We start from the raw sequence: 23362 nt of genomic DNA on the forward strand, positions 1-23362 counted from the left end.
AGTGCTGGGTAATAATTAGTTGTATACACAATAGTATATGGTAATGCTTTTGAGTGATAAAACAAACTTATGGTACAAAAATTGATTTAAAAGCAAAATATTTAAAGCTTTAAAACAAAATTAGTTTTAAGAAATTTGTTCATATTTATTTTACCTTTTTTAAAAATTTGGTTTTCAGGTTTCAAAATGTCTAAAATCATATTTACTTACAGTTTAGTTTTAATTATAAACAAGAACCACATAGGTTTATACACTTACAGTTTTGGTACTACACTATTTAATCAAAATAATTGGTAGAGAAAAAATGGTAAAATATTTTTTGTGACTTATATTTTAATGATTTAATTAAACTGCAATAGGCTCAAATATTCATTATTGTTAGTTTTTGTGTATTTTACCGATAATCTCAAATTATCTAACACTGTTTATCAAAAGATTTTACATTATCTTTACAACGCTACTATCTATTTACCAAAACAATTAAATGCAGCTATTGATGGATGGTCCAGCAGTATACTGTATTTGTTTTATGTAAAGAAAGTGAAAATAGCCAGTCAATTAAATGCTCAAACTAATGAAGATCAATAGCTGTCATTTACATATTCTACATGCATTTAAGTAAAAATTGTATCCAAATGCTAGGAGTTGAAGATTACAAAAAAGATTTACTTTACTGTATCAAAATGTTATTTTTGGAACAGAAAATTTTATAAGGAAAACTTGCTCACAATTTTTTTTTCTTTTTGTAATGTTTAAGGCATCAATTTCAATCTGTTTCAGAACAGTTTTATTTTATTTTGCAAAACGTGGAGACGTTAAGGCCATAGGGGGGGGGGGTCCAACATTTTTTTTAACAAAAATTAACTTTTGCTTTTATATGAAAGCTTTAAGTACAAACTACAAGCTAGTTTTTATAGAATTCAAAAATATATAACTTTTGAGATATTTAATTTTTTATAAAAATTTTTTACTATAAACGTATGGACCGCAAATTTTTTGGGGTCAATTTTCTTGGAAATTTTAAAATTCACTAAAAATCTATCTCCTCTTTCATTTTAAAGCAATCTTCTTCGAATTTTCAGGAAGTGTTCCTTATAATAAATGGAAAAAAACGTTACTTTAGAATTTAATTAATTTAAAAAAATAAAAATTTTATAACAATAATTAAAAAAAAAATATTTTTACAAATTCAAAAGTAACATTTTTTTGTTATTGTATAAAGATTAGACTGTGAAAGTTTGAAGAAGATTGCTTGAAAAATGTAGGAGAAGATAGATTTTAAATGAAATAGTCTATTTTTGCTGTTTTAGTTTTCCCTTCCCATACGGAACCTATTATGCGGCCCGACTTTGACTAGTCATATCTCAAAAAATAATTTGAATTTTTTAAAACAATAAAAAGCATCTTGAAGATTAGAAAAAACTCTATAAAATAAGATCAACTTGTAAAAATGGTTTACCCCCCCTATGGCCTTAACAAAATAAAAACATTGTAAAACTTTAAACTCAGCCATGATGTAAATATAGGATTGCCTTATTCATAAATCAACATAAAAGAGAGAGCTAGCCTCTAACTAATAAGGTATAAGTTTCTGCTTTGTGGCTTGCTCTAATTTAATATAACAAAATAATTTTTCTTAGCCTTTTGTAAATATAATATGTAACAAATATGTTTACAGTCTAAAGGTTTTTTTAATTTTTTAAAAACTCAATATTTCTATATAGGGTAAGTATAAATTTTATTAAAATTTATGTTATATGAAAAAAAAAGACTTTCTGTATTTAAAATAATGCATCACATGTTATATAAAAATCAACTTAATGTTATATCAATGCTGAGTCTTAGGAAATGTTATGATAAGAACTTAAAAGAACTCGATATAAAAGTTTATACAGATTTCAATGGCATAAAAAAAGAATTTAAGTAGCACTACAATCAGGATTTCTATGTGTCAGAAAAATATTTTTTTAGAAACACTGGCAAAATGTCAGTTTATCAATTTAAATACTTTAAATTTCTTATTTTCTAAAAAAAATGTTTTAGAATAAGATTTATTTAAGTAGATTATGATGAGTTTCTTTCATAGTAAGTATTTGGTTTTTGTACCCTTAATTTTACTAAAAATTAAGGCAATAATAGCAGTGTCAAAATTTGTAAGTAAAGATGCTTTGAAATTTATAATTTCAAAACAAAATTTGAGTATTTTTTTTTCTTAAAATTAGTTGTTTTTGAATTTCTTTCCAAATAAAAATTTAATTTTTTACACAAAAATAGGTTTTGTAAATTTCAAACTTTTTTTTGATTCATTCAGGGGTTATCAAAAATGTATTTATCAGTGAAAGGAAGTATCAGAAACTGAGTGTATTAGTGTTGCTTTACTGAAGTTAAAAAGAAAAAAAGATTTAGCACTGTAAAAGTAAAAAGTTAATTATAAATGTACCAGATCCATAACAAGTTAAGTTCCAACAGCTCAAATTTTTGTAATATTATCCAGGGGACATATCTAATAAAATATTATGAAATTGAAAGAAAAAGCCAGTTGGTAATAGTCTATGTCACTACAACTAAATTTTTAAGCTGTATTTTTATTTATATGGTGTTTCATCTGGTTATAAGCCATGCTGGTCAGTCAAAAATGTTAGTATCTAAATCAAAGAATGTTAGTTAAAAGATACAAAAAATGTTAAAAGATATTGTGTAGCAGCCCTGTTAAATATTTTATAAATACTAATGATATGCCAAAGCCACTTTTATTTATTTCAAATAAATTTAACAACAAAACAGGTCAAGAAAACTTGTAATTTAAAAACTATGGAATAAAATTGTAGAAAACCTCAATTAAAATTTAAAACGTTTTAAATACTTTCTAATAATATTTTTACCAACCTGAATAAAAAAATCTGTTATTAAGTATAGCATTATAACTTTCATTTAATTTATTGTTAATTCAAATAGGTTTATCTGAATGTAGGCAAATTCACAGGTAATTTTCAATGATTAATCACTAAACAGAATTGCTGGTTGTAAAGAGGGACAATTAAGCTAATATTAAAGATAGGTATGTGTGAAGAATATTCTTTTAACACAAGAGGTCTTGACAAAAATTTTTTTAGAGACAATACTAATAATAATTTTATCTACTCAAATATAAATGTTTTACACTGTTTATTGAGTTATCCATTGTCATCATTTATTTTTACTTTGCAGACTTGGGAGTTCCAATTTTTGGTGAAACATTGTTGTTTTTCTGTAAAAAAAAAATTATAGATAGTATTAACAACTTAAATAAAACTGTCTACTTTTAATAGAAAATTTAGATAGTTTTTAAGCACAAATGTCAAGTTTAAAGAAAGATAGCTTTGACAATGTTAAAAGCTATTATAATTATATTAAACAATGGTACAAAGTAAATACTGAAGAAGATTTTACCTGTAGTAGAGAAGGTGGTGATGATCATATGCCTGTAAGTTTGATGTTTTATCTAAAAGTTCTATCACATTTAATTTTAATTTCAAAAGTAAGTTATTTGAATTTAAAAGCTTCTACACATTATTAAAAGTTGTTGAAAAATTAGTTCTACTTTTTACTTTAAACAAAAATCTCTCACAATGTTTAAATAAAAACTTTACAGTAATAAGTCTGTTACAAGTAAAACAAGAAGTTGAGACTTGTAATAAATTAAACTGAAACAAAATAAGACAGGGTTGACAGACACTCAGACTACTTAAGATAACTCAGCGTAATTCTTTTTTTTGAAAATTTCATGCAAACTCAGAATAGTTTGAATTTTTATAAAACTCCAGCTGACTTAGGCTTATTTTTATATTTTATCTGAATCTAACCTACTTTCAAAGATTTTTTTTTTTAAGTGTGTTTTTTATACATAGTTATGTAATTTTGATGTTGTGATTATATTTTTAGGTATTTAAGTTTGAAAATTTAGTTTTTCAAGTTTATTTTATTTATTTTTAATTTCTTATAAACTCATGCTAGTTTGATGTAGCTCAGACTAGTTTTTGGTCACTAAGACTAGCTTTTTGCTTCAAAAAGTTGCAACCCTTATAATAGTATGAGTATATAACTTTGTTTCAGTATAAGAATGAAAGTAAAGAATGAGTATAATATTTTGGTTATAGAAACTTTATGATTTCCTGACTTTTTTAGTTACCTAATGTTTTTAGCTTGGTGTTTATCTCAAAATCAGCTATGTGTGTTGGCATGGAAGAAAAAAAAAATAATTACAATAAATTTTAAACACAGCGATTCGAAAATAAAGCAAACTAATGATAAATGAAAAATATAACCACATTAATAACAATAAAGTTGATAAACTTCATCCTGCTTCTTATTTTCTTCCTCTGCTTCGAATTCTTGAAGTAATTATTTTTTCTTTCTTTCAGTCTTTTGTGTATAGTAGATCACCATTTGACGCGGTCATTTGCAAGCAACTCCCATTTATAAGTTCTTATGTTCATGCCTTTTAGGTTGTGCTTACATTAGCCCCTAAATACTTAGTTTTGGACGACCGTGGTTGTGTTTGCCAACAACCAACTTGCTATACAACAAAGGAGAACAGGCTTAAAGTTGCACGAAAACAAAAATGCACAAGGTTACTAAATTGCGCAAACATACTTTTGCACGGGTTACATTTTTGCACATGAGTAAAAAAACTAAAAGATAAATTAATAAAAAAACAAAAAAAATACTGACCAAGGGTAAGGGTTAAGGGTAACAGTGGTAGTAAAAAAAATTTAATTAATAAAAGTTATTAAAAAAAAGTTAAGTAACTAAAAAAAAATAATTCAAAAAAATTTATAAAAAAAAAGAGTTACTGGCCGAGGATAAGGGTTAGGGGTAACAGTGATAGTAAAAAACAAAAAAAAATCAGCCAGTGCAAAATTCTCTGCTTGTGCAGAAGTTTCTTCCTGCAATTTATCCCCTTGTGCAAAAGTACCTATGTGCACTTGTGCAATTTTGTTCCCTTGTGCATTGACAGCTACCCACTACAAAGACTTGAGAATTTGCTTTTCACCTATTCTTAAAACATGACGAAGCCTGCATTGACTGAGGGTTAAGTACTTATTGGTAAGACTATTATGTCTTAACACTTTTTTATTTTTATCTTTTGTTGCCATGCTATTCCAAAAATGCAGTCATCAACTAATTCTTTGTTATTGCTAATTTTAATACATTTTTTCTTTTAAATAAAGTTTTTATACTGATTACTGTATCTAATTTTGAATTGATTTTGGCCCACATACACATTGGCTATAATGTAAATTAACTAGTGATTTATAAAAAACTTACCCCTGTTATAGACTATTCCTAATATAAATCAGTTTTAGTATTGTATGTAATTATTTAAACTTTTTATTTATTTATAATCTAGCGATCAGCTGAATTTGACCTACCACTAAAAGTTTTTGACCTATGACTTGTTGTACAAATGAATGCTTATTAAAATATAATTTGATTACAATTTAAATTTTTATTTTAAATTTTTCAAGTTTAGTTTTTCAAAATTAACAACTGCAGGAGATTTTTTTCAATTCTTGCCCTACATTAAAAACCAATAAAAAGATTGCTCAACCCTAATATAACAGAATAACAAATGTAAAGGTAAATAAATACTGTATATCAGGGTCAGCAGCTTTTTATAAGTAAATGACCAATTTTCTTAAAAAAGTTTCTTGCAAACTCTACTTTAAATATTTTCCTTGTGAGTCACATATATATAAAATAATTTAGTAATTAACAAAAGAGTATTATTTTAAGTTGCAAATGTGATGAAATAAGCAATGATAAACCACTAGCAGCTACTAATCATTAAATTAAGAGTTTAAATGAAATTTTATATCACAACAATTTTTTTGTTTTATAGAAATATGTTTATAGCTTAATAGTACATCACAGGCTGCATTTTTTTTACTTTGCAGATTACATTTTATATGGGGCTCAGTTATCTAACCTCGGACTATGAGAGTATTTTTTTTCTAATATGAAGTATAAACAGTAAATAATTTCAATTAGTAAGTAATGTTTTACATAATTTATTTTTCTATATAATAGAGCCTGATTGTTTAACTAGCCAGTTAGCAAAATGTAGCATCCTTTTGTACATAACATGTCTTATTTTTAAGACAATTTTTGCATTCCCTTTAACTTTTGTAAATTCATAGTGAAAAATATTTTTGTTTTATCAAACCTCAAGTTATTGCATATGTATAATATATCACAACAATTTACTCATAATTTATTTCACACCTGTAAATTTTTTATAATTTTATGTTTACTACAAATACTTATAACAATAAAACAATTTGTGAGCAGGTTAAATTTGTTCAAACTAGTTTACTTTAGAAAAATGAATGTTTGTTTGAGTTTAAATTAATTGCAAAACATATTATTTTATACTAGAATAAAGCACAAAAACTTAAAATTTAAACTCCTCATAGATTTAGGTCTTTTTTTTTAAATTTTTATGTTTAAATATATTGCACCATAACTCTTTAATTAGTACTTTTGTTTATAGCAATTATTTTCCTTTGATAAACAAAAATGTTCTATTACTTTTGAAACTTTGATCTTTAAATATTTAAATTGTAATATCAACTTTAAAAACTAGTTGTAATTGTTGTGGACATTACTAACTGCAACTAGTCATAAATAATTGTTCACATATTTGTTCTTATGCAAACATATATGTTTTAAGAAGAACTCTTACTTTTTTTATTTAAAATAATATAAAGTTAAATAATATTATCATATTTTCAGAGATGGGTCTGTAAAGGAGAAATAAAAGTTTTAGATTACAAAGGGAGGTCGAAAACTTTTAAAGCAGATGGTGTTAGTGAATCTAAAAAGGATGCAAAAGATAAATTTATTGGTCTTATTATAAAAGACTTCGAAAATTTTGTTTCAACCCCTTCAATTAGTCCAACAGCTTTTTTCAAAAATCCAGAAGAAAAAGTTTTCAAGCCAGAATTGGTAACCCTAACTGATAGTTCAAACCAAATAGAAGTCTCATCTGCAGAAAATTTATATGTTAGTTATTTACCAGAGTTGAAAAATATTCTGTATAATTATTATAATAAATCATGAAATTATTTTAAAAGATAAAAATTTCTTTTTATCAAAAAATAGATATAGTTTTTTAATTTACCTTAATAGAAAGTTTGCTTAAAAACCACTTAAAAATATTTAAATAACATTTAAATCCCCTAATAATCCCTGACTAAAATTATTTTTTTAGTTTAAAATATAAACATTAAATGTTTTTAAAATCATCAAATTTTTTTAGAAGTTTAAAAGTTTTAAGTTTAAGGCCATAGGGGGGTCAAACATTTTTTTTTTTACAAAAATTAACTTAGGCTTTTATATGAAAGCTTTAAGTACAAACTACAAACCAGTTTTTTTAGAATTCAAAAATATCATTTAACTTTTGAGATATTTAATTTTTTGTAAAAATTTTTCAATATAAACGTATGGACCGCAAATTTTTCGGGGTCAATTTTCTTGGAAATTTTAAAACGCACTAAAAACATATCTCCTCCTTCATTTTTTGACCTAGAGACTTCAAATTTTCAGGAAATGTTCCTTTTAGTATTTTGAAGAATCTGAATTTTGGAATTTTTGAAATTTTGAAAAATAAAAATTTTATCCACAAAAAACTAAAAAAAAGGTTAGTTTTTTGACAATAATTTTTTTTTTACTCAAAATTAAAAAAAATCCTACAATAGATCTCTTTAAAGTTTAATGATACACATTTTGTAAAAATTTGAGAAAGATTACTCAAAAAATGAAGGAGGAGATAGATTTTTAGTGAAATAGTCTTTTTTCGCATTTTTAGTTTTCGCCTTCCATAAGGAACCTATTGAATGCCCTTTCTTTGATCGCTTATATCTCAAAAGTTACTTTGAGTTTTTTTAAGCAGTTAAAAGTGTCTGATAGCTCAGATTAAATTCTACAAAATAATATCAAGTTGTAAAAAACAAAGTGGACCCCCCTATGGCCTTAAGTACAGCAACCTGCCAACTAGGTACGTTCTGCCTGTATGGTACGTACTTTTTAACTGAAAAACGCTGTAAAGGGTCAATCACCTTATTCACAATTTAGTCTTATTTTATTGAGTTGTAACTAAGCTATGAGTTGATTTTTGCAGATTTTTAAAGCTCAAAATATTTTTGAGATAAAGCTAGCTGAAGTCGGAGACTACAGTAGTACTAATTAACATCCCCAATATCTAAAATGACTTCTAAAGGCGATTTTCCTTACTTTGAAAAAATGTCAGGCTAAATTGGTCCCAGTCAGGCTAAATGAAAAAAAAAATTGCGCACAAACCCTGTATTAGGCTTAATGTAGATAATTAAATTTTGTCGGATACGAACAGCCTGTTGGGTACGCACTTTTGCGCTGTGTTCAAAGTGCGTTCAGAGTTAGCAGGTTACTGTAGATAATAAAATTTAATTTTCAAGTTGTATTTATTTAAGTTTGCCAATACTCGATAAAGTTACTTACTTTGTATAAATTTTTCTAGAATGTCAGTCATGTTTCTGGTAGTAAAAGGTTCTTGACTCCTAAAAACAATAAAGGTTCCGTTGGAGAAGGGGGTTTTGGAATGGTTTTTGTATGTGTTAGTACTGAAAACACAAACAGATTGCTGGCTTTGAAAGTCCCAAAAAAAGAAAAAGAAACGTAAGTTTTTAGTTTTTACTGTGTTACATAAAAAAAAGGTTACATGACAATTCAAATTTGTATAACTTAAATTTCGACAATTCAAATTCTTATAACAAATTTTTAAAACTATATCTCAGTAATATAAATTTGAAAACAATAAAAATTACATATGTAGCTCTTAAAAATATCTACAAGCAACTTTTTTTTTTTTGAAAAATCTTAAATATTTTTCAAGATATTTTAGAATTACTAAAAATAGCTATGTTTTTTACTTTACAAAAGCCATATCTCAGAAAATATTTCATGTTTTTCAAAAAAAAAATGGCTTGTAGATATTAATATGGGGAACAGGTCTAAATTGCATAAAGACTCAATTGCACGAGGGCACAAAATTTCCCAAAAGATACTTTTGCACGAAGACAAATTTGAACAAGGGGACAAAATTTCACGAAGACAATTTTGCACGGAGGGTCATTTTTGCACCAGAGTAAAAAAACAGAAAAAAAAACAAACTAAACAATAAATTAAAAAAAAAGTTACTGATAAGGGTAAAGGTAAGGGGTAACAGTGATAGTGAAAATAAAAAAATAACTAATAAAATTTATTGAAAACAATTAAAAAATAAACATAAATTTAATAAAAAAAAAATAAAGCTTCTGACCGAGGGTAAGGGTTAGGGGTAACAGTGATAGTATATATAAAAAAATCTAAAATCAATTAAAATTATCAAAAACTTTACAAAATCCAAATAAAATTGAACTCGTGCAATTTTATCCCCTTGTGCAAAAGTATCTTTGTGTAATTTTGTGCCCTCGTGCAATTTCGTACCCTTGTGCAAATTTGACAGCTACCCATTATGACCTACATATGTATTTTTTATATTTGACAAATTTAGATTACTTTTTTAGTTGTGGCCCTTAGATTTTTTTTAAAGAATTTGAATTGTGGAATTTAAATGTCCGAATATGAATAGTCGTGCAACCAAAAAAAAACAGAAATTAAATAGGTTTAATTAATTATTGAAATTGTTATATGGTTTTATACTGTTATTTTTATTTTATTTTGCAACGTATTGTAAATATTTGATTTCTTAAAGTTGCTGACCGACAAAAGTTTATGTTTTAAGTAAAAAAGCTTCTGAATAATTGTTTTTAAATGAAAATAAATTAAATTGTTAATAAAAAAAACTGTTAATTCTTTTCATAACTCTGTAAACAATTTTAAGTAGTTTTAAAAAAGGTTATTACAAAAACTTACAGTGTAAGTTCGATAACTGAATGGAAGTATAAAATTTAATAATATTGAAAAGTAACACAAAAAGTAAAATATAATTATATTTAAAATAATAAGAAATACGTATGTAGTTCTATTAATACCTACAAACACTTTTATTTAAAAACTTTTTTTTTTGAGAAATGGATAAATTAAGTTTTATATTTTATTAGTTTTTAGCAACTTTAAAAATTGTTTTTTAGTAAATATTTTTTTTCCAAAAACAAAAAAGTCTTGGTCGGCATTAGTTAGAGTTAGACGCATTTTTATTTTTTTAAATATATGTACATTTTTGAGTTGTGGTCTTTTAAACATTTTTTAAAGAATTTAAACTGTTTGAATTGTCATCTACAAAGTTCCCACTTCCCTTTAAATCCCTATAAATTTGAAATATTCTGAAAAATCCCTAGAAAAAGTTGAAAAATATGTGAAAGTTTCTGAAAATTCGTTTTTTTTACTTGGTGATTCAAATTTTTGTGTTAATATAACCAATTTTTTTTTTGGTTTTATAAATTTTATATGTATTTTAGAGTTATATGCACTTCTTATCAAAGTGAAAAATATAGAGTGCACTTTAAAATTATTAATGTTGTTGTAGCAACAAGAATATTTTAGCATCACCTTTTTGTATGAGTTTATGAATTGACAAGTGCTGAAGAAAACGAGAGAGTTATCTTTTTTTGTTAAAAAATAATTCTTGATTTGTTAAGGTTTTTTCATGAAAGTTGTTTAGTGACGTAATATGCTTATTTCCCCTAAATAAAACAAATTAGGCCTTATAAAAAGTACCCAAATACCTCTTATATCTTAACTATTACTTATTTTATAAAGTTTGGGAACGGGTCAAAATTGTACGAAGACAAAATTGCACGAAGACAAATTTTCACAAGTTATATTTTTGCACAAGAATAAAAAAAAAACGAAAACTGAAAGATAAACAAAAAAATAAAATAGCTACTGACCCAGGGTTAGGGTAACAGTGATAGTAAAAATAACTAATAAAAGTTATTATTGAAATAATATTGATTAAAAAAATTATTAAAAGAAATTTTTTGAAAAAAAAAATTAAATAAAAATAATTTGAAAAAATTAGTTGAAAAAAAGCTACCTACCGAGGGTAAGGGTTAGGCGTGACAGTTATATAAAAAATAGATAAACAAAAAAAAAATTAATAAAAGAATTAGAAGAAAAAAAATCTGTGCAAAATTGTCTGCTCCTGCAAAAGTGACCCTTTGTGCAAAATTATCTTTGTGCAATTTTGTACGCTTGTGCAATTTAGACAGCTACCCATAAGCTTTATACAGGGTTGCCAAAAAATCCTTTTTTGATTTTTGATCTTATTTTATATAATTTTTACTAAGATACAAGATGCTTTTTACAGATTTTAAAAATTCAAAATAATTTTTGAGATATAGCCGGTCAAAGTCGGAGGCAACAATAGGATCGTTATGGGAGGCGCGAACTAAAACTGCAAATAACTAGAAATCACTAAAAATCTATCTCCTCCTACGTCTTTAGAGATAACTACCTCAAATTTTCAGGAAATCTTCCTTGATATATTTAGAAAATTCTGTCAGAACACAATTTTTAAAAATAAAAAATAAATATTTTATATAACAAAAAAACTAAAAAAAAACTATTTTTTTTGTTTATTATTTATATAAAATATTTATTTTTAAATTTAAAAAAAACTTGTTCCGACAGAATTTTCTAGATATATCAAGGAACATTTCCTGAAAATTTGAGGTAGTTATCTCAAAAAACGTAGGAGAAGATAGATTTTTAGTGAAATAGTCTATTTTTGCCGTTTTAGTTTGCGCCTCCCATAAAGAACCTATTGTTGCCTCCGACTTTGACCGGCTATATCTCAAAAATTATTTTAAATTTTTAAGTCTCTAAAAAGCATCTTGTAGCTTAGTAAAAATTATATAAAATAAGATCAAAAACCAAAAAAGGGTGTTTACCCCCCCACCAATGCCCTTAACCCAAAGATAGTTTAAAGTTTCATAAAAAATAACCGAATTATGCTTGATTAAAATTGTTTTTTGTATATTTATTCCTTAAATATTTAAGGTGTAATTGTAAAAAGGCCCATTTTGCAGGGAAAGCCAGGAAAAACTAAAAAAAAATTACAAAAGTCAGGAAAAAATGGGGGTTTTTGAAAAAATGTCAGGAAATCAGACAAAATATGAAAAAACGTTTTGTCAGTTCAAATTTACAAAATTCTTTATTTTCCAATAACTTCAGATGATTGAAAATTAATTAAAAGTCCTTTGAAGTCAGACTAAAATTACAAAATTACTTTTATTTCCAACGCCTTCATCTGGTATAAATTAATGAAATATCCTTTATAAAACTGCAAAAAAATTTTATTAACATATTGAACAATTACTTTACTTGAACAAGCCTTTTTTGTGTGCTTTTTAGTATTGATGGTCTGTGGCAAGTACACTTCCATAGTGAATGTGATGTATACACAAATGTTTATCTTGCAGAATATTTTGGAGAATAAATGTTTGATTATGTATTTTAGAATAAATATTTTGAAAAGTCAGGAAATTTTATTCGTTTGATCTGTGGCAACCCTGATTTTGGTTTAAAGTAAACTATTTTTATTTTTTTAACACTGAGCTCATAGAAATCAATATGATTTTAAATAGTTTTTTAATTACTTTTTATTTTTTAATTTAGTAAATGTTCAAACAGCAATTTAAAAATGATTAACTCAGATAGATTTTTGCTTTAAAAGTTGACAATACTATTTACTATTTTAGACTGTTTTTGTTTTTTAAATTTAGACATTTAAAACAAGTGGTTAAAAGTTTTGTTTTGCGTTTAAACCACTTGGAATCCTAATACTCACAAGTTTAGCTATAACTTAAAGGTAATAGGCTGGTAAATGCATTTTTTTACCAAGTTTGCATTAGGCTCATTTGTGAAATTCTAAAGTAAACCTTCAAAGTTACATTTTGTTGTGAATATTAAAGTTTTATTTAATTTTTGAAATATAAAATTTGTAAACGTGTGTAATTAAAAAACTGTTTAATTTAAATGTTTTTTTTATTTCAAATTTTATGCAAACTTAGGTTCGCTAAAAGTTTATTTTTTGTTTTTCAATAAAGAGACTTCAATTCTTTTAAAGGTATTTCTTTTTTTATACACTCCTGTCTTAGATTAAAAAAAAGTTTGTCTTCAAAATGCCAAAAAACTCTAACTTTAAATTAGAAGAATTTTTCTTATGAGTCAAAAAATCTGTGAATAAAATTTATTTATTTTAGATTGAGTAACTGAAAAACAAAATTAAAGTTGGTTAAAATTGTAATTGATGATAGTTTTAATTAAATAGTACTTTTTGTCTTTTATAACTTACCTTCTATGACCTATGTACTGAATCTTGGAAACTCGCTAAGTTCTTATACATCTCTAAAATTTTCTTGAAGTTATATTAAGCTGTAATAATTATCTGATGGATGAGATAAAAATATAAACCTGTTGAATCTAATAATTTTCCTTTATGTCTTTTGTGTCTGAACCTGAATTAATACCTTTAAATCAAAAAAAGTACAATATTTATTTCCTCGAAATATTTATGGCATAAAATTTAGTTCCACCTCAATAAATCCCTGAATCTTTCTTTAATACCATGCAAGATAACTTTAATCTTGTGTTGGCAAGGAACAAATTAAAAAAAAAACTGTGATGCATATAAACAATTTTTTACAAAAAACTTTTCTTATATTTCATCGTTGTTATTTCAAAGGGAGATAGCCATTACAGCACTAAACTACATACATATGTAAAACTTAAATGAAAAATAGTTAAGTAAACAAGTTGTTAAAAGTGGGAAACCCGCCAAACTGTTTCTAATCAAATCATAATCAGTTATTTTTGCTATCTGTCGTTAAGTTACGTTTTCTCGTTTAGTTACGCACTTTTGCAGTGGACACAATGTGCGTAGATTCGCCAGAGTCTACTGTAAATTAGTCTGAGAAAAGTCATTGAAGAAGAGTCTTAATTGAGTCATTAGTTGTTAGCTGTTGGTTAAGACTTAAAACAAAAAGCTTAAACATTTAATATTTAGTAAAGTTCTAAATATCATGTATTTTTCTTAGTAATGAATTATTTATGGTAAAACTTATAATACTTTTGTAAAAAGATTTTTTTTTCAATTGGTTGATGTTTGGTAAAATTATACTTTATGAAGTGATAACTTAAAAAAAAAATTTCACTATCTAAATTATACTTGTAAAACAGGAACTAAAAGATATATTCTATAGAATCAAGAAATAAATTTTTCTTAAAAATATTTAAAGTTTTTTACTTTTAGTTTATTTTTATACAAAAAGTGGCAAGAAAACTTGTACTATAAAAAAAAAAGAAATATTTACCTTTTTTATACTTTAATGATAACGGAAAAGGCTGCTTTCTGTTGTCTATTTTTGTTAGGCCTGAAATAAATACATTTAAAAAAAATGCTCAGTTTTAAAAATTAATAAAACAAAATTATAATCAATTTAGAGCATTATAACAAACATTGTTGTTTACAATAAAACGTTTAAACAGTTGACTTTTAAATTAACTTATATTTATTTACTATACGACTTTTTTTAGTCAAACTGTTGATGTCTAACAGTTTTATTTAAAATTCAAGAACTTTTTATATGAAGGTACAAACATGAGTTCGATTATCACATGAAAGCGAGCGAAAACGAATTTGTTGCAAAAGTGTATGAAACAACGAGCATACACAACAGAAAAGCGATTGTAATGGAGTATTGCAGTAGAGGAAACTTGCGGGAGTTGACTGAAATGGATTTGTTACCGCCTTCAGTGATTTGCAAGTAGGTGCTAGTTTTTTTTACTTTAAAAACAAAACTATATTTTAATCAAACTTTTGCAGGATTTTTTTGCAAGTAGCTGAAGCAGTTGCCTACTTACACAGAGGAAATTCACACCGGATGACGCATAATGATATCAAGCCGGATAATATTTTGATTACTAAAGACTTTGAGGTGAGAAATAATGTATTTTGTTGCCCTATAAACTTAATGTTAATTGAAAACCTTGTCTTATTGCATCTTACAAACACATTTTTTGAAATGTTTGAAAAATTAAGTAGTAAAACACAGTAACCTGCCAACTAGGTATGCACTTTGGATACAGTGCAAAAGTGCGTACCCTAACCGGCAGTGCGTACATAGGGAAGTTTGGTCTTTAATTACCTACATTAAGCCTAATACAAACATGTTTAAAGCCACTAAAGCTTACAAATGACTATTAACGCAAGATTTTAAAGAACAAAAACTTTCATCCTAAATATAACATATTTGTTGATATTAAAAATCTTGAGTATTTATGAGTAGTATGTATTTATAAGTATTTATTTGTGTATGTATATATATGTTTATATTCAACCCATAAAGTTTTTTGTATATCTTTTCATTTCTTTTACGTTTAAGATTTACATAGTAAATTTTATAAAATATTAATATTAAAAAGATAAACATTTATGAAACATTGATCGTGTTTTTATTAAGTTGTGTTTATTCAAAAAAGCTTGTTTAGTGTTATAAAGTTTGACTCCTGCTTAATTTTTAATTTTTTTTTGCATTTTTATTGGTTGTCTAGGTAGAAAACACAACAGTAAAGGATAAAGTGGTGTATTCAGGGTTGCCACTCGGTCAGGAAAAGTCAGGAAATCAGGAAAAGTCAGGAAAAATTAAAAAAAATTATAAAAGTCAGGAAAAAATGGGGGGTTTTGAAAAAAAGTCAGGAAAAGTCAGGAAATTTTATAAAAAAAAAAAAGTCAGATTTGTCAGTTTAAATTTACAAAATTCATTGTTTTCCAAAGCCTTCAAATAGTAAAAATTAATTAAAAGTCCTTTAAAGTCAGAAAATATTCCAAAATTTTCCTAGAAATTTACAAAAACATTTAATTTTATTTCCAATGCCTTCATCTGGTATAAATTAGTAAAATTCGTTTATAAAATTTAAAAAACTTTCTATTAACATATTGAACAAGTACCCTACTTGAACAAGCAGATTTTGTAAGCTTTTTAGTATTGATGATCTGTAGCAAGGACACTTCCATAATGAAACTGTGATATATACACAAAAGTTTATCTAGCATAATTTTAGAATCAAAGTTTTTTTTTGTTTGAGTAAATAATTGAGTTCTTTATAACTAAGCAGTTAGTTTAGTATTTTATGTAACAAGTTAATGTGTATACTTTACCTCTTTATAATTTTTTCATAGTTTAAATTTATAAAATAAGTTATAAGATAGGTATATGCCAAGATTAAGTTTACTTATTATTTGTATTTTTTGTAGAGTACATAAGTTTTTTAAGTAAATAAGAGTATATTTATTTGTTACAAATTTTATACTAAATGATAAGAGGAAATATTATATACAACAGATATATAGTTTACTTTTTTATGTATTTTTTTTACAGTTACTCAAGTATATTCTTTTTTAATTGAATTTAGTTCAAGGATTTTATATTAAATAGTTTGGGTAGGATTTTATTAAACTAAGTGAACAATTTATATAAAAAAAAGCATGTTTTAAGTAAATACATAATGTCGTTTCGTTTATTTAGATACATTTATACTAGGAAATTCTAATTTTTTTTAATACTTTTATTGTTTTAACGATTTTATTGTTTTAAGGTTTCAACTGTAAAAATTTATGAAAGTATTATTAATTCAAGGTATTAATTGTAAAAGTTCATTATATGTCGTTTGTTTATCTATATACATTTATGCTAGGAAATGCTAAAAAATGGTGTCTTTTTTCAGACAAGCTGTGTTTATAAGGTAATAATACAAAAATTTTGCTGATAGAGCTGTTTATCACAAACATCAATCATACACAGATGGTTCAAGTAATGTACTGGAAGTTTGATGATAGAATTCAGCAAAAAACTGCTGTTTTTAACCTGTATTAAAATTAGATTGAAAGCTTTATATAGTTTCAAGTGTTAGATTATGTATTTTAGAATAAGTTTAATTTAAGAGTTTTATTTAAAAAAGTCAGGAAAATATTGGTAAAAAGTCAGGAAAAAGTCAGGAAATTTTTATCAGCTTGATCAGTGGCAACCATGTGTGTTGCTCTTAGGAGGAAGTTATGTAGTGCTCATAGTAGACTGTGGTTTCGATAGTCAATATTGGCAGTAATGAATTAAACACTTATGTTAATTTTATAAGTTTATAATTTATTTATTTTGTTTATATGTATTTGTAGTGGTCACCACAATCTCAGGTCAATTAGGCCAATCAGGATAGTTCAGGCTAGCTTGAAATTTTTAGAAACTCAGGTTACTTTGATTTTATGTTTTTATATTTTAAAATATAATACTTATGTAAAACTACTTTAAAGTTTGTTTTTTATTATTCCAAAAAAAAAAAAAGCAATTGGACACAGTGTTTTTTGGATAAAAAGTGCTTACCATACCGACAGTTTGTACCTAGATGGCATGTTACTGTACTTGTAGTTAGTATACCCAACTATTTAACATATCAAGTAGTATTATAAAAAATGTTTTTTGTAGGCTCGTCTGAGTGACTTCGGCGGAACTACTGAAGCAACTCAGACTTATAATAGGCAGACCATTGATCGAATAAAGCTTGGAGTTCCGTTCACTTTTTTTTTTATTTCTCCAGAAAGACATAAAAAACGTAACGTGCTCCCTAAAAAATCTGACGACGTCTACAGTTTTGGAGTTTGTTTGTACGCGTCCCTCTGCAATACCAGCCACTCATTCCCGACAACGTTCTACGAAAGATACAGAAGCTTTGAGAGAGAACTTTTCAAACCCATCAGGGAAAATCTGCATGACCTTGAAAAAGACGGTAAGGAGGTTGAAGCTGACACGCTGTACGGTCTGCTTAAGATCATTCATCTTTGTTGCGCTGAAACGCCCGACACGAGACCATCTATGGAGTGTTTGCACGACAAACTGAAGCAAATTCATGATCGGTACAAGCTGAGCAGTGTAGTCATGAAGTTTGTTCGTCAAGAAAGGGACAACCAAATTTATCCGAATAAAGATTTCAAGTTCGACGATACTTGGGTGGATGTTGAAACAATTCAAATGAACCCCTAGTCCTTTTAAGTTAGAATCATAACCATATTGCATATAATCATAATGTGTATATTTTTTTTCACTTTACTTTTTTTGATAGCCTTAATGTTTCCCACGTTAACATCAACCTCTAGAAACATATTCTTTGAACATAGTTAAGAGGTATTTTCAAAGTATTTAACTATGTTGTGAATAATTTCATCATAGTTTAGATAGTTTTTTTTTTCGAAATTTAAATTGTACTTCATTATTATCAAATCGTTTAATTATGTCATTAGGCCTTTTCTTAAAAACACTGATTATCTTCAATATTAATGCTAATAGTTTGGTGTAAAAATTCCAACTTATTTAGAAATTTATCTTTTCTTTGATCGTGTTTCTTTTAGACCAAAATTTCTTTAATAAAAGCCAAGTTCGATTGATTTATTAAATATTTCTAGAATGATTTAAACTCATAAACATAGATACTGTAGTCTTTCACGTAGTTTTTATGCATAAAGTTGTTCAGCTTTAAATAAGTTAGTAGTTATGTAGAGCAGAACAAAGTTTTAAATTTTTTTTGAAAGGTATAATATCTAAAAGCTACTTTATAACATTTTAGTGTCAGCAGGTTAAAAATATTTTATTTTATTACAAAACTTACTATAACAGATTTACATACTAGAAACTAAATAATGAATTGTCATAACAAGAACTTTATAGTAGAAACTGACTATGAACTTTTAAAAGACTGTTTAAAAACTATTCTACAACAAAATGTAGTAAAGAGAAGAAGCTACCAAAAGTTCGCAATAAGTTTTGGTTACGACACTTTGAACGAAGTTCCCAACAGAGATATAGTGGACAGTTTGTACTCAGTTTGCGAGGTACTCAACTTAAACAAAGAGATAGTTTTAATTTCATTCAACATTTTTGAGCAAGTTGTAGCCAGAATTTTCCAGCTGTTTTTCTCTCACGTCATCTTAAACAACAAGGCAGCTTTGCAAGAGTCTTTACGCTCGAACAGGTTCAAAAAATACGTAATGCAGTTTCTGCCCAACGTGGAAGATGCGTGTTTGAACGCAGATTTCTTCAACTGGCTCATGGAAGGGCAAGTTCACCCTAAAAGGTTCAACTCTAAAATATGGAAAGACCTCATCAAAGCAACGCACAGCTCTTCAGTAAAATCAACTGAAGAAATGTTTAGAAAATTCCTTCCCTGTCTGTTAATTCACGTGGAAAAACTCATATATGTTTCGATCATCATCTCCAACAAACTCGTTTCTGACTACAAAAACGCCTCAACGCGAAAACTGTTAAGACTGCTAAACTTAACAGAACAGTCGTTTAGCGTTTCCGATTTAATCGACGGTGAATATTTTGCCTTGGAAATAACCAACTTTTCAATCACACGGCTGCCGACACTGTACCCTTGCATTGAAATGTTGGTGGAAATCGTTGTGATTAGCAGCCACGCCAACTTACAAAACGATGAGCTGCATAAACTGTGTTTTAAGTGTCTCCTGTGCTTGAACTACAACAAGGCTGCAATATACGAGCAGTTGTGGGTAAAAGTGAAAAGCCTTGAGAACAACTTTTACGCTTGCAAGCTTGAATTGGTAGCGGACGAAACGCTCGTAGCTTGCGGGATCGTCGCCACTTCGTCCTACTTGTACGACAGAAACCTGAGTGATGCGTTTGTTGGAATTTTGTCTTACTTGACTTCTGTTGATGAAAAGCTGTTGATAAGTTTTTCCAGTGTTGTTTTAAATACTTTGTTTTAGTTTTTGTTTAGCTCAGTCAAATCATACAAAAAGTATCTTTTAATTTTTAAATGCATATAGAAAAAGTTTATTTTTTGAGTTTTTAAGATTATATATAGAGTATCATTTATTGTAAAATTGTAACATGGAATAGCAATATAAAATTTTTATTTTTATTTTTTTTTATTAATTTATGGAATTTATGTTAAGAATCTTAATAAACAAATGAAAGCTTTTGATTAAACAATTATAATTAAGAATTAGTTTTATTATACATATTTTTTTAATAACTTTTATTTATTAGTAATCAATTTCTAAAAGATGATAACATATACCATGTAATTTTAATAATAAGTTTTGAATAGGTTAATATTTTTCACTGTTTTACAATATTTAAATTCAAAACAAAAATAAAAGTTTTTTGGGCCTAAAACTTACAGAAAATCTAACCTATTTAACATGTTCTAAATATTTTTTGTAAACTTAAAAAAGTTTTTAAAAAGCAAATATTGACAGAAAAGTCCATAGTACAGACAACACGATATAACTATATTAACAAGTAAATAACTTATGAAGCTTTAAATAACTGACATAACTTAAAAAAAATAAATTAATTAATTTATAATTGCACTGTATTATATAGTTTAGAAAATTAAAATAAACTGATTAGCTTCAGGTATTTGTTGTTTACTATGTTTTAATTTTGCTTTAAAATAACGTACTGCATTAAAACCTTTATTGAATGTTATATTAAACATAATACTGAAGTTTATTAGTGCTAAATTAGTCGATATTAACACAATTTACTTCTTTTTATCTTATAAAAGTATTGTTTATTTATAATTCAAAAAGCATGTTTAGTTTGTTAATTGTTTTTAAGAAAATGAATTAGATGTTATTTAACTAACTACTTTTTTTAATAGAGATTTTAGACAATGTTTAAAACATTTGAATAAGTAAAACAGGTATCTAAATCGGTAAAATACATGAATTTCTAAACAAATATGCATTGAGTTTGCTTTTAAAACCTACAAATAAGTACTGCGGAGTATAAAACTCGTTGAAAAAGTTGTATTAAAATATTAACTTACAAAAAAGCTCAGGATTAGGAAAAGCTATATAGAGTCGCACTAAAAAATACTGATAAATTATAGTTGTGTGTGAAACTAAGAACTTTTACACATATGACCTGCTACTTAAAAGATGACTAATACTTTAATTGACTTTAAACATAAATTGTTTATGAACAAAGAGGGTTACAAAAGTGAAATAGTACACAGTGGGCTGGCAAGTGGCCATTGGCTATTTTCGCGACTAAACAGTTAAAGCAAGATTTTTATTTAATTGTTTAGAGCGGGGTTTCGTTTTTTAAAAACTGGGTTTGTTTCTGTTCTGCTTAAAGTATACTAAAAGTTATGTAAGCTTAAATGTAGCCAAAGTTTGCTTTTTTTAAGTTTAAAAAAGCCTCGAAAAATGCTTGAATTTTTGTCAAAGTTAAGCTCTACATCTACTGTTAAAAAACACCTTAAAAGCTTTTATACAAATACTTTTTTTAAGTTTTTTCATTTCTTTGGTTTAGTGTTAATTAAAAAAAGTCAAAATTCTTTGAATATTTAAATATAAAAGTATATTATTTCTCTTTTAAAAAATCTTCTATTCTCGCCGAAAATTCATTGATGATTTTCTGGCAATTTAGGGTATTCTTCAGGGTTAATTTTCTCAATTTGCCACCTAAGAACCAATATAATTTTTTTTTAATAATTTAGTAAAAATGACAAGGAATCTATAAACAAATTTACAGACAAATCTATCATGTGGAATATAACTATTTTTTTAGGTTTTTACAAGCGATATTTCTGTTAAAAAATTGATATAATATCCTATCCCTGGTTTTTCACTATGACAAAAAAGACCATTTTGTATGTTCTAGAAAGTTCTTAATGTGTATAGATTCACTTACTTTTGTTTAAAGATCATTAAAGCTCCAAGAATGATGAAAACAGTTAGTATTGGTCAAAACATGGTAGCTTAGCATATGTTTTAGTTATTGAAATAGTTTATTTTTACTATTTTAGCAAATTTAAGGTTTTGTAGTACTGTTATTGAAGTTATTATAGTAGTTTTTGTAAAAGTAGTGTTTTTATTTATGATACAAGATAGCAAAGATAGCCAGAGTATTGCATTTGATTAAAACTAATATATTTTTTGCAGATTTATCACTATAACTTATTTAAACCTAGCAGTATGGATAGTTTAAGTAACATCGAAATATACGAACTGTTCAAAAACCTTAAACCACCATATCAAACTTAGCCTAACTTTGACGCTGTTGCTGATGAAGTGATAGACAAGCTTAAACTTTCAAAATCTAAAGTTAAAGAAGATCTTTATAAGCTATTCAAAGAATACAAACCTATCCAAAAAAACAATAAAAAATTATATAGCACAGATAGAAATATAGTCGATAAAATAGTTATTAAAAAGTCTTCATATTCTAATTTCTTTTCATATTTCCTTTTCAAGGAAAACTTCTCAGTATGAAAATTTAACAGATTGTTTAAATCGATTATGGGACAAGAGTGACTAAGATGTTAACAACACTTTAGACAGACTGAATTGCACTTATTGTTAAGAAGTTGGACATACTGCGCGAAGTTGTTTGCAGCTAAATGAAAAAATTTCATCATGTAGTTCAGAATGGGAAACGTTGTTACATATGCTTTGTGCTACTGAATAAAGTGTTTTAATTATTTTAGAAACTTAATTTCAAAGAAGTTTTAAGAACTTACTGTTTGACTTATATTTTCTAGTGTATTTAAAGTACTTTTTTTAATCACAGGCTAATTTATTTTGTTTTTTGCACTGTTTTGCAACGAATAATTGTTTTTATTGTTTAAAATGTTTACGGTTTTTTTCTTTTGATAAACTAGTACAAATGTAACGTTATTAATAATACAAACTTTGATATTAGAAGATCAGCCTTAAATTAAAAATAAACTGTATTTAGAGTATAGTTTCACCCGGCTTGATATTGAAAATTCATTCATATTCAAACTAAAATGGGAGTAAAAGTAACTCTCTTGAGGTAGCCAATTATTATTTTTTTTTTATGTTTCTTTCTTTAAAGTTTCATTAGAAATTAAAATTTTAATTATTTTTTAAATAAAAACAAACATTATTCTTATTGTAACACTAAGTGTAATTTTAAATTGTATTATAGTGCTTTTTATGACAGTTTTATGTCAATGGCCGCTTGATCCCCGTTTTCAGCCCACTGTGTAGTACTTAACCATACAAGAAGTTTCCTTTTTTAGCTGATTGGTTTCTAGAAGACATATAAAATTTAAAGGTATAAAAAAACTAAAGTCTTACTGTAATAATGTTGGGTATCAAGCAAAACCTTTTCATAAGAGTTAAAAAAAAATTGTTTATAATAAGAGGTAGGCAGGCTTTTATGAGAAACGGGCTTGATATACCTAAAAAGAATCATATTGATTTTTTGAATTAAAATTTACACAAATAAGAACAAATATGTATATTAATAGTCATAAAATAAGTAACAGTTTACTCAGAACCAAAAAAAAA

General features: G+C 26.2%; 1 protein-coding gene across 1 annotated transcript; it reads left to right on the forward strand.

Moving 5' to 3' along the window:
- The first annotated feature begins 3313 nt into the window (after positions 1-3313).
- On the forward strand, positions 3314-18439 carry LOC145829714 (uncharacterized). Its single transcript, XM_082937576.1, has 6 exons — positions 3314-3463; positions 6775-7044; positions 8537-8694; positions 14616-14789; positions 14849-14960; positions 17502-18439. Exons 1-6 carry the CDS (start codon positions 3335-3337, stop codon positions 18054-18056), a joined length of 1398 nt encoding a protein of 465 aa, XP_082793702.1. The 5' UTR covers positions 3314-3334; the 3' UTR covers positions 18057-18439.
- The last annotated feature ends 4923 nt before the right edge of the window (positions 18440-23362 follow it).

This window comes from Thalia democratica, chromosome 2 (assembly GCF_965202585.1).
Source record: "Thalia democratica chromosome 2, ktThaDemo2.hap1.1, whole genome shotgun sequence".
NCBI classification, from domain to species: domain Eukaryota; kingdom Metazoa; phylum Chordata; class Thaliacea; order Salpida; family Salpidae; genus Thalia; species Thalia democratica.